Consider the following 18,739-nt stretch of genomic DNA (forward strand, 5'->3'; position numbering starts at 1 on the left):
ATTTAGAATTGAAAGGATATTCATTTCGAGATTCTAGTTTGCCAAAGTAAGATAATATCATATCCGAATCAAAACCGATCGGCCATCAACATTTTACCCCCAATAATGCTTCCAATATGAGTCTGCGAATATCCATGACCCCGTCCGCGCATGTTGAAAATCGTAGCCAAAAAGCGCAAGGGACTCGTAGTAAAGGGACAAGAAACGGGCCATCCCAGCTTTCGAGCCTCTTCGTTGACAAAACCTTCATCTGAGATCGAACCCTCGGCATAATCATCGTGACTGTCTGTCAAAAGACCAAGAAAGCTGCGGAAACGATTGTGATCTTCCAAAGATTTAAAATAGAGACTACCTGCAAATAATTCCAAATCTCGAGTCGTTTCCACAAATTGCTGATTGTCGAAATTGCTAACACCGTTGATGAAAAAGGCCAGATCTCGGAATGAACGCATGGATTTTGTGGTTCTGGATGTATAAACATGGAGCCTGGTGTTTGGGGAATCGCAGATAACAGGAATGAGCTCGTTCGCCTCGTATTGACTCAACACGAGCAGATTAGGGCTGTGGATGCTAGACAATATCCAATTCACCGGTTTCAAGAATTCATCATCTTGGATCCCGTTCCTGCGCTGGATCGAAGTAACGAAATCTTTGGTCGCGTATAGACGTGGACCCAAACATCCAGGAAAGCCAATGTCATTAGCACTTGTGGTACGGAAGCTTTCAAATGCCATTATCCATGCAGCAGAACCGTCATGCGGGAATTTACCATGAATTGCAAGGTGTCGAACCGCCGCGTCGAGACGATGAGATGCCGGAGGAGTCGGAGGGGGGCGGTACACTTGCTGTTCCTGCTGGACCTCTTGGGCAATCTCTCTTTCTTGCTCTTCGTGGAGACGAGCGATTGCTTGACGGCCAGGTGCCTTCCAGACGTCCAGGAGGTGTACTGTCTGCAGAGAGCTCCAATCGAGGTCCGGGTCCAGATCCATCAATTGCGTCTTCTCCCAGGGAGCATACATTTGCAAAAGCGGTCGAGCCTCTGGTTCCTGAATGCGAGACACGATTATTTCAGCCTGATCAGGGTCGGTGGCCAGCATCTCCATCAGCTGAGCTCGGCGGTTATGCTGCAATCCTTGAAATGCCCAAAGTGGTCTAAGAGTATCCAAACTATCACAAGTCTGCTTGAGCGTCCACGAAACCACCTCCTTGGAAGTGAGGTTTCGAGCATCTGCGTTCATGTTGTGGCTGACTTCGGGTGGTATGAAAAAGGTTACTGAATGTCCATTCCCAAGCTCTCGTAGTCTACTGCATGCTTGGACAAGACGATCCTTGGTCAGCCTAGGCCCAAGTGTGACAGCGGCCCGTGTACCAAGTGGGAGTTTCAGATCAACTCCCCGCGAATGATGCTGATCTAGAAACACCAAGCAGACACCCATTCGTTGCTGAAATGGAGACGCAAGCAGTCGTTCCACATGCCCACCGCGGTCAATTACCATGGCCTCATCATGCTGGTCATAGAAGACGGCGGCCTCCACCTTCTTGTCCGTAGTGAGAAACAACCACTGCTCGGCCACGGATTGGTTGCCGGCGTCAAGGATTTGGGCTCCAACATCAATCACCACACGAATTGACGGACTCTGTTCGTTCGCCAGAGCAAAAAGCTGATCGGTCCTCAGTTGATGACCTCCCTGGTCCTGTGCCAGAACACATGCTCGATTTTCCTCTCGTAGGAGATGGCTGAGGACCATGGCGTTCGTGTGAAGCAGATGAGGCAGGTCACGCTGTCTTATCGAAAGAGGAAGAAGAGACCGGTTATCGTTTGTGCCGCTGAAACCGGTAGTGACTGGCATTTCTTGCCGGGAGGGAATATCCCATGATGATGTTGACAACTTATAAGGAAATTCCTTTGCTTCTCGTGGAAAGACGACCCGTGTGAGGTAGAATTCGATCAAAGGAATCTGATCCCGCAGATTAGGATACAGGTGGGCGCTGAATTTCCGACTGTCTTCCAGATTGACTCCAGTGATAGCTCGCAGACCTTCGTCGAGGCGATCGTGGCATGCTGCAATCCAGCTCTGATACTCGGCCGATGGGTCGTTTTCTTTTTCAAGCAAGGCAAAACAGTCCCGAACTTGGTCCTCAGTCAGTCCATCGTAGTAGTAGGTTAGACATGCCAGCGTCAAAGCGACATCAGGATGGCCAAACTCAGAGTTCTCCGAAGGAACACCCTTCGAGCGGAATGGGACAGCCATCAAGCACCGTGTAGGATGAAGCCCGTAGTCCACCATCCACCTTTTACCAGCGAGAGTAAAACGTAAAATGCCCTGAGCCAGTAGACCTCTGAGAATGAGCAGCTTTGCCATGGAAACACTGCCCTCGAATGTGCTGCGAATGGTCTCCTGGTCTGTGTCGCTGACGTCGACTGAACTGATGAATCGCAATGCACTTTTGCGGACTCCTGGTGTCCACTGAGTGAAGGGAACGCCGGAAAACCCATTCCGTCCGATAGAATCCACGATGCGCTGGATGAGGGTGTCGACTGTCTCGGGCTTCAAAAATCGGATGATTGGATAGCGGTCCCCGTGGAATTCCAGATCCAAACAAGACGGATCTTCTCGACGAAGTACCGCAGCTTGCTTTCGCACGAGATCCAACACGACCTGGATGATGCTCCATCGGTCGCTGTGTCCATCGAGGGTTTTCTGGTTACCGACCGTATATACCAGCTGGAACCTGGCGTCGAGGACCTCGTCACTTTCATCGATAATGGTGCGACTGTTGGCCTGGATCCATCGTTCTAATGTGATCAATCTCCGTGCCAGAGACGGCTTGCTTCCCATCAAATCAAGCCCAACCAATCTGAATGACAGAATTTGTTCAGGGAGCGCGATGAGAATGCCTCGATTTTCCTGACACTCCTGATATATTGACTGCAGCTGAGCAGCGGTTTCATCGTCAATGGCTGTGCTTCGCGAAAAGGGGATATGATAGATTCGCCGTTGCTGCAATCCTCCCAGCCGGTGGGAAAGAAGAGTCACACTTTGTCGCAAAAGAGGCTTTAGGACAATGATTCTCAGTAATCGGATACCGTCCGCAAGGATAGCTGCTTCCATCGGTGTTATGACCGATGTTTTGCCTTCACCCATGTTTAGCTGAAGGACTGCATTTTCGTTTCCCTCGGGGTTGATCATCCTATGGGCCACCTCTGCTTGACGTGCTCGAATTGTCATGTCGTTCTCCAGCTCGAACAGCACCCACTGAGGGTGCTCCATCATATCCCAACCTTCGCCACTGATAGACTCTGCCTCTTTGAAAAAGCCATGTAGATCTTGCTTGACCTCAAAGGAAATAAGCCGGTTGCACCGTCTCAGGGATGAGATTGTTCTACCCAGATCCACCAAAATCTCTCGCCACTGCTTTGGAAGTGAAGACCACTGAGCGGAGCCAAGGAGGGAAAGAATAGATACTTTATTCAAGGACGGATAAACGGTGTGGATTGCCACATTTTGCCATTCCCCAGGTGTCTTCAGTGCCGAAATGATACAGTCCCATATTGCGTCGCGCTGTGATTCCAACAGATTTCTGCAGTCCAAAAGCCTATCGTGGGTAACAGGAAAGGATGTTGGTGGACGGGATACATGAATCTTTTCTAACGCAGACACGCTGTCGTGGAGATGTTGACCGTATTCCTTCCGATGGGGATCATTGCTGTCGCAGGCCTCTTTGATTATAGAGCGAAGTTCAGTAATGCTACCACTGGTATCTGACCGAGGTGCACATTCCCTTTCGTAATGTAGTAACTCTGGAGAAGAACCTGCTGCAATAGACAGCTGTGAGGACCTCATCCACCCGAGAAGCGTTGGCGATTGAGGTGACGATATCCTGAAGGCTTCGCCTTGTGGAGGGCAGACCGGAACAGCAGGCTGGTGGTCGTGAGTTTGCGCTATGAGCTGGTCTTGAACCTGACGGAGGAAACCATCAAAGTGCAAATTGTGAAACCACTTTTCGAAAAGCAAAGCGCATGATTGCCATAGTGCATATTGGTTCACCTTGAGGGCTGCGGATCCATTAGGGTACCGCGGCGCCTGACAAGGCCATTGACTGACAATTTCATCCTCAAGACTGGCAATATCCTGATATTTTCTTTCATTGTATTCCTGTCTAGCAATTGTCTCCTTTCGTACTCTTTCGTCATAGGACAGCAACGAGGAGCCGTAGCTGTCGGGCACGAAAGCATGATAATGCTGTTCAATGGCACTTCTTATTTGATACCGCTGTACTTCCTTCCCAACATAAAGACCAAGAACTTTATGCTGGACAATTTCTGGAATGGAAATAGAGCGAAGCTGGCCTGAAAATGCCACAGCAAGTAAGTTCCGGAGAGGCTCCAATTTCGACTCGTCGCCAAAGGCCACTAGGCTGAGGTCAGACATGAGGTCGTAGGAGTCACATTCTCGGTTGCTGAGACGGCACCGATCGTAGAGAGCGCCCCATGTATCTCTGAGACTCAGCTGCAGGAGCTTAGTGCACGAAAGCGTATCCAGTTGATCTCCCGTTGTACACACACGTTCCCACCGCCATATGCCATCGACAAAACCTTGAAGCTTCATGGATGAAGGCCAGTCGTGGATCAGATTTGCGATTTCATACACGCGTTGACTACGTGCACTTGTGGTGTCTCGATCTCTGGGTAGGTGCTGTAACGGCCTTTTCGGTATAGCAGCGGCGCCGCCAAACTGTGAATATCTGCAAGAGGCATTTCGAATACGAGCCCTCTGCAGCAAATGCCAATCTCCGCGGTCTGCGACCGATATAGAGGGAGATGAATCATCCGTTTTAACATGCAGCTTCGAGAACTTGCTGCTGTGATCAATGATCTCCTGTACCAGGGGTTGAAAATCATCATGCTGCATCATCGGCCACAGATTGTCGTTCCACCTAACGGTCTGCATGACATTCAGGTGCTCGGGATAGTATCTCCGTTTGGGAGTTAAAGCAGCAAGGTTTCTCAGCATGGAAGAGCATTCAGCATCAATGGGAAATGATGTTTTCAGGAACTCAAGGCGCAGAATTCGCAATGCCTCTTCGGTACCAGAGCGCTCGATTGATGGGTCAGGAAGAACGAATCCAGTCACAGCATGCACGTACGCGAGATAAAGAGTGCTTAGCATGTCTGGAGGACCTCGAAGCATGTTGAAGTGTTTGTCCAACCGATACAGGAAGTACCTGGTTCGTGGCCCATTCGCTGGCTTTATTGAGACTGTGACATGGTGGTCTTTCGGTGCAACGCTAACGTTTCCATACGGGATGAGCACAGCGTGTTGCTCTGGCTCACTGCTTTCCTTGACGACAAGATTATTCCTTAGACCATAGAGACATCCGATATCCTGATTCCGGTCCACTGTAGCATTAAGCTGTCTAGATTGTAGAACGCCGTCCTTGTTGATGAAGAATTTCAGACGCATGCGAACCATATCGGCTTCAACTATCCCGTCTGCCCGCAAAACGACGTGGATGTGCTCCCGCGAATCCAGTTTGGCCAATATACTCGACAGATCTTGAAACAACGTACTGCGGATATCAACCAGACTCTGATTTTTCTTTCGCATAACAGACCGTTTTGGGGAGTCGGCGCGGAATATCAGATGCCAGTTTTGAGGACTTGGTTGCCACACCTGATCAAGATGCCGAAACTCGATTTGCAGAGCATCGAGGTCGAGCCAATGGACATAATCGGTAACAAGAGACAAAGGAAGATCGCCCTGTAATTTCTCGTGCGGTATGAGTCGTAGACGCTGTGTTCCATGGCATGCAATGATCACAAGCTGGTCTGCTTCCATGGAAAAGTGAACCTACTCATATTAGTGACTCGCAAAGCAATACTTTGACGACAAACCTGATGATTATTGAATGCCTGCACAGAGCAAAATACGGCACCGGGTAGGCCTGATGGTAAAACGGTAAGCGTGCGCTAAGCCGTCAGCAACTCGATGAATTAGTCGTTTTCGGGGAATGGGACTCACAGGGCCAAAGACACGCTGGAACAGGGGATGTTTTGTATATTCGGCCGGTAATCGACCCGGAGGCCGGTTGTCAACAAGAAACTCCCCAGACAGGATGTTGTAGTGGATTGTCTGTTGGCGACCTCCGGATCCTCTTGTTTTGGTAGTCACCCATCTCTCATTCCCGCCTGCACCAAAGCCCCAAGGCATGTTCACTACCAGCTCGGGAGAAGCCTTGATGAGAGCCTGGTTCAGTCCTAATGGATCGGATTCTATCATTTGATGAATCACTGTCTCGACGCGATGGAGAATCCTTGCACTAGTTGTCAACAACGCCTTGGTATTACTAGGTAGTGCATCGGATGTAGGAGGAGTATTTTCAAAGACAACCATGGAAGAGTAAATCAGCCAGAAGAGGTCGTCGGGGGTGGAGAGAACAGCACTGAGATGTACCGGCTCCACGAAGTAGGTCATCTGGCAAATCACGCCCAATTTGAGAATGAGATGTTGCTGTGCCTTACTCTCTTCACCAGTCTGTTGATGTAGACTGTCGATGAGGTCTTCACACCAACCCATCGCAACTTGCCGAATGTTCCTTAGAAACGCTGCTATGGCTGATGTATTGTGACCGTCGGAAAGAGTAAGCAGACGAAGAGCCAGTGTAACAAGCGCATAAAGCGACCAGTGCTCATTCCAATTGCATTTAATGGTTTGCAGCTTCTGTTCCAAGGTTTCCAGAAGCCGTTCACCAAATGCTGGAATCTCGAAGACTCGGTGCGCCTCTCTGAGGGGGATGACCGCCGTACTGTATGACCCCAGCTCCCATGCTGCCTGTCGCAGCAGAATGGTGACTGACTCCTCATTAAACGATAGAGCGGAGGAAGCCAGCTCACGAGCAATGTTATGCCATTGAACACGCTCACCAGCACGAAGACATCCGAAAGCAATGAATTCATGTAGAGTCATCTCCTTGTCGCATTTCCTCTGGTCTGCAATTACCTGGTTCTGTGTATGATGAACCGAGTCCACGGTGAATTGCAACTGTGAATACGGACCTGAAGGAAGAACAAAACAACAATGATGCTTCAACGAAGGCTTCCTTGTCTGATCGACTACCCATGCTGTAGGATCTTTAGCAAAGAGCTTGAGCTGCAGTGCATTGTCGAATAATACGTCCTGCACGCTTCCCGGAAGCCCCATGGTCCTATAATGGGTCTTTAGCCATGACTTGGCAGTGGAACCCAATGTCAAACGCTGGTCATGATTCGTGACTACATCATGAAGCTGGTTGTAGTCGAGCAAATTCTGCTTCATATCATCAGCGTTGGAGGGTCGGCCACGCCCAAGATCCTGCAGCAATATCCAAGTGGTGTCCCGCCAGGCGCAAAACCACCGAGGACAATCAAGCTCGAAGACAACGGCCTTCAGGATGTATTCTGTACTCGGGAGAGGCCACTCATCGATATCAATAGAGATTGCAGCGGCGTGTCGACTAAGGGAGCATCTGTTGCATCCTCCGTGATGAACATACTCCATTTTTCTGTTATAGTGATAGTCACACGATGAGCTATCTATCTGATCGTAGAGAGACTGTCGTTCGTCAATTTTCCTCTGCCACTCCTGTTTCTTTCTCTCTCGTCTCTCTTCGGCGCGGTCTTCGATTCGCCTCCGCAGTTGTTGGTGTCCAAGGGAACGGTCAAAGTAACGAACCCCAAAGCTTTGGGGAGTGGGATCTGCCAGGATAGGTGGGTTATACGGCTGCATATTCTGATGCCGTGAGCGAAGATATTGCTCAACTATGATTGCTCGTTCCATCTGATCCCGCTGCGGGAGAAGTAGTGGTTCGAGGAAATCAATTGGAATTTCTGGTGTGAAGTCTCCTAACAATGGGTAGACACGGATGCACATCCTATCGAAAGCCACCCAAAGCTCCAAGATTACCAGCAGCATTAAGGACACCTCCCGTGGGTTGGATCCATACTCAAGTTGCGCAAACCTGAGGTATTCTTGGAGACGGTCGCTGAGTACACAGCAAAGGTCTTCTGAGGGCTCGGCACTCTTCGACCAGCCTGACAGCTGATCACCGACCCATTGTTCAAAGTCCATCAGACAGAGGGGATCGCCATTTTCCAAGAGAGGCAGGCCGTATTCATCGCGTTTAAATCTTAGGTTATGCGTCCGAGAAAAGATAGAGGGGGCTGCCTCGACTGTGGTATGGTTGATGACTGCTTGTAGAAACTCGTGGCTGTACTTTAGTGACAAATGGATATCTTCAGCTGCAGCGGTAGTTGGAAATTTGGACACTGGGATTGGATCCGAGGAAATGATGTTTGTCTGAATGCGCTGTAGATGGCGCAGAAGATTATCAGTTGATGCGCCTGCGTCGACTGTGACAAAGTCAAAAGCATTGTCTTGTAGTTTGTTGACTCGCCGACCAATCTTTGTGCGAATGAGCGCCAGGTGCTCTGCTGGTACAGCCGGGTCCATCGAGAGAGCAGTGTTCCCAATCTCGGCAATCAAATACAGCATGAAGTTCTTGTACTGTTGGTGGCCCTCGTGGATGGGAAAGACGCGCTGAAGGACAGTCTGCAGAGATACACGCAGGACAAACCAATGAGGAGATCGTCTCCATCCCAGGTAGCTGCTGTTCCAGTTCGATTCATCTCGTATGTGCTTTTCAAAACAGGGCCAGGTATTATGTTTGCCGTACGTGAGCAGCTGGGTCATCAGGCACTCCGTCACTAATCCAGGGTGGACGGTGTCTCTCGGCTCTTCGACATTAGCTTTGGCCTTTCGTGTCTTGGGCGCCATCTCAGTGACATGTTCGACGGAAAGTCGCGAGAGGTTACGGGCTAAATAAGTACAGAACTGATGCTCGTCGATCTTATCAGCTGGGATGGCGATGCTCTGGCCGGGAAAAGAGCGGATGAGAGTATCTGCTGCAGCGAGGACTGGATTGCATTGGGCGGAAGCTTCGAAGGCATCGAAGATGACTTGATTACCTTTCTTGTCGTAGTAGCCCAGCCAGCCGCAGCTCTGCTCTCGAATTCGCAGCGCAAAAGCACCTATTCAGCACAGCTTCGTCAGTATATCTGCCGATTTGAGTCTAATATCTAGCTACCTGAAGACTTTAGTGCAGAAACAACCCGCAAGAGTGTATCGTTGTGTATTTCTCCCCGGTTTTCTACCTTGATCCAGTTATCCAGCATATTCATGGCGATCTGCCAGCCATTTCGAGACTCCGGCGACAGGTTCTCGGCAAATTTGCCTACGGAATCGCGAACGAACTGGAGCAGGCCTTCTTCTGCCCGCCACTCATCTTTCTCCTCGTGCTGGGGAAGCTTGGGGGGAAGGATAACGTGGTGGAAGAGGTAATCGAACGTCGTTGCGTCGACTTCCATGCTTTGAGATCAACGTAACTCGGCTCAAATATCAAAAATCGTCTATCGTGTTGTAACCGGGGATGTGATAAATTGCTATTAACTGATATAACTCTATTCTAACCAAGAAGTGGGAGAGAGGAGTTTAAAGAGAAGTTGAAATTTTCAGGCGACAGGATGAGAGAGCGCCCCAGACAGAGCTGCCATTCACTGCGCGACATTCACTGAGCGTGATAGGCGCTAGTAGCAAAACAATGCATCCGCCCATCGCTGTTGGACTGCCGCAGTTGCATCAGCTCCAGCCGCCTGTTGCCTGCTGCTTTGCCACTTGGTTGGTCTATCTCCACTCCTATCTGACGCTGATACAGCCTTGTAGGCTTGACTTGCATATTGTATGTTTTTTAAACTCTCGCTTGACCCATTTGACATGTACACAATCCATGGTTTTGTGGTATCCACATTGAGAACAAACAGTAAAGCAAAATGCACAGCTGAAGATACAGAATCAGCCTTGATCCACCGCGAGCTAAAATGGCATCACTTTACACCCAATTTCCCTTATTTCTTATCTTCTTTTTCCATTGGTCAATATTGTCTAGCACCCATGTTTTGCATGGATTGTATTGGTTGCGAATATTTGCACCGCCTCATTCTATTGGATCACCATAGCCTATGATCAGAAGATTCCAGAGCCTTATCTACCAGGTATTCTCCCTAGGTACTATATTCTCATGGACTGCGCCTACTTCCAGCGCTGTTTGACCAGGGTGTCTCCAAAGTACCTGCATAATGATTGGTGCTGGTGTTTTGATGCCGCCCAAAAATGACGGAGCCACACAGGCAGCGCCACGCGGGAAGCGGGAAGAACGACACAATCTGATTGGTCAATGACAAAAAAGTACGCGAAAACAAGTATCACGTGCATCGGCAGGCTCTTGATCAGCCTCAAACAACCAACGCTTCAGCTCGAACCTGTTATTGTCTGCATGATGCAGTTGCTTTCGATATATCGGCTGCTTACGCCAGAATTACATGGCCAGTCAATTATTCCAATAATAAGAGGTCAACTTTGCGGTGTTATCTACAACTGCTTCGAAAGATTTTCGGAAATATATCGCGGTCGAGGGGATTTAAAAATGATAGTCGAATCATAGCTCCCGCTTGAATGATCTTGGATGGTCCTATGAAATATGACTGGACGAGGCTATCACAATGCAAGTGACCAGAAGAGCTAGACCTCCATTCCACACTACGGAGAATATCCCGACATGCCACATGCGCCAATGTCAATCCTTATGACTCGCGTTCCCGGCGATGAACTCTGATAATTACATACAACGCTTAGCGATGAGTATAGACGATCCATTCCACCAGAGCTTCCAGGGTGTCTGGGGACTGTGCGCACATGGTTTAGTCTAATATGTGGCACAAACTTGCAGAATATGTCCATCTACATCATAGCGATCTGAAACGAGTTTAGCATTCGAGATTGACGGAGACGATAGCATTCCTTACCGGAGATTGAATCACAGACCACACAGGGCAGAGTCTGCCACCGGCCTCGGTTGTTGATTCCTATCAGCACTCATCGCATGGGAATTCCCCCTGTTCTTAACCTCCTCTTCGAGCGCCTGTAGATCGTTGCAGTTCAGGATCCTCTGTCCCTTCACAGACTTTTTCAGTAGTTCCAAAACCCAGAATGCCCAAACACGACAGGTAATACTAGGTAGGTCGTTGAGCTGATTATCATATGTTCTGAAGGCTTGATCAAGATAAATTTCCGAGCCAACAGGCACGTCAGCAATCCTGAGCAGCCCTACTAGGAGAAAAGACTTGAGGACTCCTGCAGTATGTTCATGACTGGCAATCCAACCCCCGCCTTCTCCTTTAATGTGATATTTCATACCGGTATTTCCAGAGTCGTGATGGAAATATAGTGCCCAGTGAAAATCGTTCGGTGGTGGTGGGGAGTCTCGGATAAACAACATGAAATAAAGCCCACGGGGTCTGAGACCATCCGACGGCATCGTGATGATGAGGAACAGAGACCGTTCAAGATAATATGTATTGAAATAGAGGTTCACTACTTCCCTTGGGGCAACCGTTGATTCATGCAGTCAAGAGCACTAGCGAGGGGTATATATAGGCTTCATTCCAGGGATGATGGAAATCACATGTGACTTTTCCTATGAATCAATGGATAGCCAACGAGGCTGAAGCAGCCTGACTGCGGCAGCTTGAACATATGCAGATCATTGGCTGTGTGTGACACGAATACATGCAAGGTGGATTGCATTGGTGGTCTATGCAGCCTTCCACCAAGAAGGCAGATATCACGAATTGCAAGTCATGAAGTCATGGTTAATATTCCGAGTTCTATCATCGGTTTCTGATGATGAATGCGCCACATGGAAGACCGGAATTAATCCCCCACGGCTTCGGGAGAACACGACCAAGTCCCACGCGTTTGGTGGCTAGCACAGTCTCACGGCCCACCATCATAATATCCGTTCCAAGCCAAACTTCACATCTGCTGATATCGCACAAGTGCATAATGCCATAAAAATACACCTTCTGGCTCTCATACAGACAATGAATATGATAAAGACCAAAGAATTCAGTTGAACGCACAGGCTCTTCAGCTTGATGGAACCTTATCGCCAGATCTTGCGGTTTCATATTTGATTATGCCTCATGGCAGCACTCAAAGAACGTCGCTGAATCCGTAAAGAGGAGTACTCTCGGCGAAAGCAATGTTTCCCTAAATGTCCACCCCCCGGTGGCCAATTTCGAGCTGCGAGCAAGATTTATATAAGGAACGCGTCCTTGTACAAAGTGTATGCCCTGTGTCTTGCACTGGATAAGAGTTCTCGGTGATGAAACACCAGGCAGACCATGATGTATATCACTTCCTGCTGCAGCCACAAGGGTGACAACAGAATGATGGTAGATATCGCCCATGGCATCGATCTGGTCCTGATCCGATGCATCCTGGAGAATGCAAAGTCTGTCAACCCACAGATATGGAATTTTCAACTTTTTGCACGCGATTATGGCATCATCGATTGTGGCTGGAACTGGGTGATTGAATAGAAACTCATTCTGCTCGAGTTCGTGAATGTTGTCTGTCGTGGCTTGTAGGTCTGTTTCCTCCGTCTTTTGCCAGGTATAGCTTAATGTAGCATAGGTACAGTCCGGAGGAGCATCTGTGATGCATCCTTTTTCCGTGTCGATCACTCGAAATCCAGGCGGCTGCTGGAATGGTTTGACTGGGTTGTCATGCTTCCTGTAGCATCTGTCGAGGTGAGAGATGGCTTTATCCCAATTCACCATATCCCGAGGTTTTCGGGTGCATGGTAGATAGTCGAAGAGTCCTTTTGTTGGGAAGTCAAAGTAGTACCGATTGGGCGTTGTGCTGCCTGATCAGAGTCAGTAAACGGTATACAGAGACAGATGATGCAACATACCTCCAGCGTTCACAAACTCAGCTTCATACTTGTCTGTAAAGACTGCCAAATGAAACGAAACACGCGCCTTTCTCGACCCAAACCATATGTACAAGCACAGCTCCACAGCATTTCTACTGTCAAGATGGCTATCCCATGCGACGGTCTGTACAAACGTAGAGCAAACATGACAATTCTCAGAGCGTTGCTGCAACTCCCCCAAACTCCCAAGCTTGATTGTGAAGGTAAATGCCCCGTATTTGGGCTTTCCGAGTTCTTTGTATCGCTCGCAGCGAAAGATATGGCCAAGTCTCATGTGTTTGCATAATTGGCAGAGAGGCTCTTCCATATACGACGAACACCGTGTACATTCTTCGTGGAATAGCTTTGTCCGATCGATTTCCACTTGATTGTGATCGTCCATCTTCCCCATGCATTCGCACAGGGCGCATGAATTATCGGGAATCGGCCGTGCGCTTCGGAAGGAGGAGACAGTTCGCTGGGAAATATAAGAGTACCGACGCTCCATGGTGAAGATGCGCGGATAAATTCGATTAAAGAGATGTATGATAATTCCTCCTGACCGTCGTAATATACAGATGCATAGAATATGTGCAGGTATCATTAAACTGGAAGAACGGGTCGTCTTCATATACAAAGAGCGGCGAAAAAGCAAGTACAGCTGGATGTAGACAACGTCGGGGAAACACGCAGGCATGTTCCTGTCGGCGGCGTGGCTTGCTCTGAGTGGCAGCGATACAGACGGCGATGATAGCTGTTATCGACAACTGGCATTTCATATTTTCGGTACCCAAGAGACGATCTTATTTGTTCGACGTGTTTAATCATATACCATAGAACGTGCACACGGACACTTGGTAGCCAACAGGGGTTTCAGCCCAAGTACGTGCGGAGATTGCACACAGACATCATCAGTGCTATCTGGTTATTAGAATTGATCCATCAAATTCTTGGACAAAGATAGGGCCATGGGTTGCGATGAAAGAATTTTCTCTAGAGCGCTTCATCATGACGTTGCGAGGTTGAAGAAATATACACGCCTCGCAAAATATGCCACTTGCATCCACGATTTAGCTGGACGAGTGCAAAAATGGCAAATCCATTCTGCATGCTTTGCGGCAAGGCGCTGTATCGAGCCTCTGTCTCCATGCACGATGACAGATCATCGGCAAGAATGTTTGCAGAATGTCCAAAATGGAAGAGGAGTTACAGACGGGATCACTTCGTCGTTGACCAGGCAGCCAATTTGAGTAAACTCTCCTTCACACGCCCCTGGCTGTGGGCTCGTCTTTATCGCGCGAGTCAGTATCTATGCTCTGCGCGTAATGCATATACTAACCATAAACAGTCATCCAAGAGACCGACAAAACAGGGCGCCGATTCAGTGTGTCCGGCGTCTCTCTCTACTGGAACGAGGAACACGTGGCAGTGCCCGAAGATCCCAATCTCCTCATCATGGGAGATGCATGGCGTATCCGGGACAAGACAATCAAGGCAGGGGTAGCATCGACCAGATACACCACCCGGTATCCCCGGCAGCGCGCATACGCCATGCACGAACGATGCTGGGTTCTGATGACGCGCATTGTCGATGTCGAACTTATCAACATGCATCTCGATCTTTTCGTCAAGGCCTTGTGCTATCGCAGAAGGCAAAAGGCGGAGGATGAGAATCCTCTAATATGCGAAGAAAATGTGTGGATGAAGTGGAAGAACCGTTATGCCGATTCGTACATGATGAGCCCAAGGAGGTACACCAGCGCTTATGAGAACCAGATGGAATGTTCGGATAATGCCTACGCGGCCAGAGATCCACTGAACGTTAGCAAACTTCAAAAACTACTCAAGCACCCAGAAAGGATTCGGCGACATGGGCTGCAGAGGAAAACAAAAATGGAAGCACGGAAGAAGAAAAAGGAGAAGAAGAAAGAGAAGAAAGAGAAGAAGCAGAAGACGTTGAAAAGTCGCACTCCTGCTCCACGCCGCATGAAGCCATTTGATATCCGTGATATTCTCATCCCACCCGAGATTGTCATGATCATTATGGACATGTTATATGGCCCTAAAGATATAGTGCTATTGCTATGGGTGTTTCCTCAATGGCGCCTCTCCATTCACCAGGGATATTGGCGGATTCGGTGCATCCATGATTTTATTCTTCATGGGCCACTCCCAGACGCTGCTGCGCTAGACTGGCGATATCTCTACTTCAACATCGACAGACTTCTTTCAAACTCGCATGGATGGAGGAATCGTCGACGGATAATGAACATCCTCGAAGGGACAAGAGCGCTGTTTTTGAAATTTGTAGCCAAATCGGCTGGATAAGTCCTAGATAGATTTACTTGCTATTGTGTACGTTATATGCAGTCAATTATCTAAAGCAAAGGATGGATATATACACAGAAATAGGTGATAGTTGCTTTGTATCGCTTCGACAAAGTACACCGTTTAAAGCGAGACTCTGCGAAAGACAGAGTAATACTTGCCACAGTCTTGTCTGCCTTGAAATGACAACGGCAATGTTGATCGCGCATATTATACCTGTGCTTCTTGTGGACAGTTGGCCTGCTTCGGAGATATGCAGGGCATTTTGGCGGAGAACTTGCTTTTGTGATCACAGCATGCAATTTGGCAGATGTACTATAGCAGGGCATGGCGGGACAGTAGACATTCCGCGGTCAATGTTCTGCCAGTGCACCAACGAGGGATACCTGTTCTTCGATGACATGACAAATGATCATGATAGGGTTCTGATCTACGATGGTGCTGTCGCGCTGCAGGCCTTGACGTATTTTGGGGTTCTAAGGGTCTGCACCTATGGATTTCTCTATGCAGTATGTCCCGAAACTGGTACGCTTACCTACACTCTTGCGTTGATTTTGTAGTTAGTTTAAATCTTCTTTGGATTTAGCTCTTCAAAGCTTGCACTAGTACAAGAAAGAAAATAGAGTAGATTTGCTATATAATCTATAGCCATTACGCGGGATTCCGTAGGAGATTAGCTAGCCTCGTAAGTAGCTCCCTAAGCCTAGCTAGCGCCAGCTGTTAAAGAGTAGAGGTCAGCCATGCACTATAATCTAGGAGTGGAATGCTACAATATGAACTTACAGCAAGTGTAGCTGACGGTGGCTGTGTTGGTGGTGGAGGCTCGCAAGTAGTACATGATTGTGGGTGTGGATAAGCAGTGCTTGTAATAATTACTATAAGAGTAACTGTTAAATTTGAGATATATTATGAGGGTCTGCATTAGTTGACTCACCATACACAAGAATGGTAAATACTAGTAATCTGAACATTTTGATCATGTATTATGATTAATTTAGGATTGATGCCGCAGGGAGAGTGCAGGGTTATTTATACCTAAGAAATATTTTATGTTTCTATGGTACTTTATGTGAGGCCTAGATGCTTCTATCCTTAAAGATTACCCTCCTCTTCGCGCTTTTTGGTAACAAGCACGGTCTGGATCTTTCTATCTATACTCAAGGAAAACTATTCTCTTTGTGGTTTTATGTACTGTGTACGATCATGAGGTTCTGTAGATTATTTAAAAATCTAGACACTTACTAGGATGGACTCGTATATCTTAGGTAATAAGTTTGGGAAACATTCTATTACCAGTAGCTCCCTTTTTTATCTAAGCTTCGTATATGATCATAATTAGGCTAGTGGCTGCGTGGGCGATAAATAGGTAAAATTTAAATGGACACATGGTATCCATTTAGTACGGCAGCTGTCTAGGTATCTTCTTACATCATGACTATTAAGTTTAGAAATTGTCTAAGTGCCCCTTACCTTTAACTCCAAAGGTATGCCTAGTCAGCAAATCGTCAGAAGTATATTGAGAAATGGCAGGCTGCTTATCCTACAAAACTAACATTAAAGTAGACATATCGAATTATCAATATCCTGAAGAGTACGTGTACAGTGAGATTAGAAAACTATTGGATACGAGAGGGAAAAGATATGAAACAATTTTACTACGACCGCCGCCAATTTAAGGTGGTCCTATGCAAATATCGAAAGGTGCGGAGTATAGGCTAGATCACACATTAAGGAAGGTAGCGTGACTTCCTAACCTTATGACTGGGCCTGGCACCGTAGAACTTCCCCGTGTTACCGCATTACTGCGTCACATAATCAGGCTAGATTCTTTTTACCGTGGTACATACTTTCTTTCAATTTTTCCTTCATGTTCTCCCAGTCATTTAGGGCTGTTAGTATTAGCAACGGATACTATCTATATGAGAAAATAAGTGGGTCTACTACTTTCGGAGCTAATCTTGAACCCCCATTGACCAGAGCTTGCGTACCTTAGGCTTATACCGTTTATGTGACGCATATTGTATCTTTACCGCAATCAAACACAACATGTCCAGTGTGAGGCGCCACAAGTTTCGATTTTCCAGCCTGCCTGATAAAAATGACCCAGGGGACTCTCGTCTTTTGCGCCAACCACATTGATGCACCATTCAATAAAGATGTCAAATACTTGCTCTGGATCGTTCTCATAGTAACTCCAATCATGTCTAATAAAACTCTTGAGCTCTGAAAAATACTTTACGATTGTATTGAGGTCAATCGAATACGGCAGCATCACCTGTCTAATTAGAACTCATGAATGTCGGATTTATTTTCCGAGAATCAAGTTATAAGAGTGTGAAAGTATAACTGAATTCGAATACTACTGTAGTACCATTCGAACCCATCATTTCTAGATAGAGTCTGAGAGCTTCACTGAGCTAAAGAGGTTGACGGTCTTTGCTCAGAGTGTAGGGGGAGCTCTACGGTGAGGATGTCTGCCGTGGCTTCATAGAATCGAAAACCGACTCCTGGGAATCAGTATGTAGTTCGCAGTTTATCGCAAAAAGAGCAAAAAAAGATTATTAGTAGCCGCCATATTTGCAACTAAGTGAGGTTGCGCAAATACTGGATAGACACTGGATGGCTACGTGGAGGTATATTTATAGATAGCTGCATGGCCAACACTGACAAACCGCAACGTTCTCATTGGATCTGATTCATATTTCTTTCTAGGAATGATGTATCAAGGGCCAGCATAGATAAATAAGCTTCTTTCCTCTGTCTTTTCATAGTCAGATATTGCTCTTCAACTCACCTTTGACACAATGGATCCCTCAACTCTCCCCGAATACAAAATCAAGCAGGTTAACTGGCACAACCACAAAGATGACAATTGGATTATCATCAACGACAAAGGCAACTTGTTCCTTTCTACAATCTTCAAAGAATGAATCTGACAAACCCGTCAAGTATACAATGTCACCAAATTCGCCAAAACCCACCCCGGTGGCGAGGAAGCCCTCAACACCGTCGCAGGCACCGATGCTACCGATGCCTTTGAGGATGTCGGCCACTCAGACGCGGCCAACAATCTCATGCAGTCATACCTGATCGGCACCGTGAAACGGAACGAGCGTAGACGACAGAGTGAGCCGGAAGCGAAACCAGCGAACAAAAAGGAGAAGCTGTCTCCTTCAGAATTCGCATTCCGGGCGATTGTTCTTGCTTTGGTCTATTCTGTCATCAGGTTGACCGCGCATCTTTGGTTTCCCATGTTGAAAAGCCTTTTTACTGTTCGATCTATTGCTGAGGCGAGCTTTGGATGGGGTTTCATTGCGGCCACTGTCCTCTGCCTGGGCGTTATTGGCTTTGTGAATAGGTCTGCTGCGCCTAGAGTAGATATTCATCATGAGCCTACGCAACCTCCTCCACAGTTGGAAGCCAAGAGACCGGGGAAACGTAAAAGGAGGGGGGATTGAGACAGCTGTCGAGATGGAAATGGTGGATGTTATGAGTTAGCATGACCATATGACGAATTTACGTATAGATGCAGGATACGAGACGGATTAGATGCGGTGTGAAG

At 47.7% G+C, this 18,739-nt stretch overlaps 5 protein-coding genes across 5 annotated transcripts; 2 read left to right on the plus strand and 3 right to left on the minus strand.

Moving 5' to 3' along the window:
• Nucleotides 1–33: 33 nt before the first annotated feature.
• Nucleotides 34–9,403, minus strand: ASPWEDRAFT_60194 (uncharacterized protein; the record flags this gene model as incomplete). Its single annotated transcript, XM_040838504.1, has 4 exons — nucleotides 34–5,852; nucleotides 5,897–5,971; nucleotides 6,024–9,067; nucleotides 9,124–9,403. The coding sequence occupies 4 exons, from the start codon at nucleotides 9,401–9,403 to the stop codon at nucleotides 69–71; spliced, it is 9,183 nt and encodes a 3,060-aa protein (XP_040689801.1). The 3' UTR covers nucleotides 34–68.
• Nucleotides 9,404–10,702: 1,299 nt separating this feature from the next.
• Nucleotides 10,703–11,591, minus strand: ASPWEDRAFT_536476 (uncharacterized protein). The gene is made up of 2 exons (XM_040837922.1): nucleotides 10,898–11,591; nucleotides 10,703–10,847 (listed from the first exon to the last, which is right to left on the minus strand). The coding sequence occupies exon 1, from the start codon at nucleotides 11,407–11,409 to the stop codon at nucleotides 10,909–10,911; it is 501 nt and encodes a 166-aa protein (XP_040689802.1). The 5' UTR covers nucleotides 11,410–11,591; the 3' UTR covers nucleotides 10,703–10,847; nucleotides 10,898–10,908.
• Nucleotides 11,592–12,067: 476 nt separating this feature from the next.
• On the minus strand, nucleotides 12,068–13,357 carry ASPWEDRAFT_172914 (HET domain-containing protein; the record flags this gene model as incomplete). The annotated part of the gene is made up of 2 exons (XM_040830994.1): nucleotides 12,068–12,801; nucleotides 12,850–13,357. 2 exons carry the CDS (start codon nucleotides 13,355–13,357, stop codon nucleotides 12,068–12,070), a joined length of 1,242 nt encoding a protein of 413 aa, XP_040689803.1.
• A 582-nt stretch (nucleotides 13,358–13,939) lies between these two features.
• On the plus strand, nucleotides 13,940–15,177 carry ASPWEDRAFT_172915 (uncharacterized protein; the record flags this gene model as incomplete). Its single annotated transcript, XM_040830995.1, has 2 exons — nucleotides 13,940–14,150; nucleotides 14,198–15,177. The coding sequence occupies 2 exons, from the start codon at nucleotides 13,940–13,942 to the stop codon at nucleotides 15,175–15,177; spliced, it is 1,191 nt and encodes a 396-aa protein (XP_040689804.1).
• Nucleotides 15,178–15,533: 356 nt separating this feature from the next.
• On the plus strand, nucleotides 15,534–18,635 carry ASPWEDRAFT_172916 (cytochrome b5-like heme/steroid binding domain-containing protein; the record flags this gene model as incomplete). The annotated part of the gene is made up of 2 exons (XM_040830996.1): nucleotides 15,534–15,702; nucleotides 18,127–18,635. The coding sequence occupies 2 exons, from the start codon at nucleotides 15,534–15,536 to the stop codon at nucleotides 18,633–18,635; spliced, it is 678 nt and encodes a 225-aa protein (XP_040689805.1).
• Nucleotides 18,636–18,739: the final 104 nt, after the last annotated feature.

This window comes from Aspergillus wentii (assembly GCF_001890725.1).
Source record: "Aspergillus wentii DTO 134E9 unplaced genomic scaffold ASPWEscaffold_4, whole genome shotgun sequence".
Classification (NCBI taxonomy): domain Eukaryota; kingdom Fungi; phylum Ascomycota; class Eurotiomycetes; order Eurotiales; family Aspergillaceae; genus Aspergillus; species Aspergillus wentii.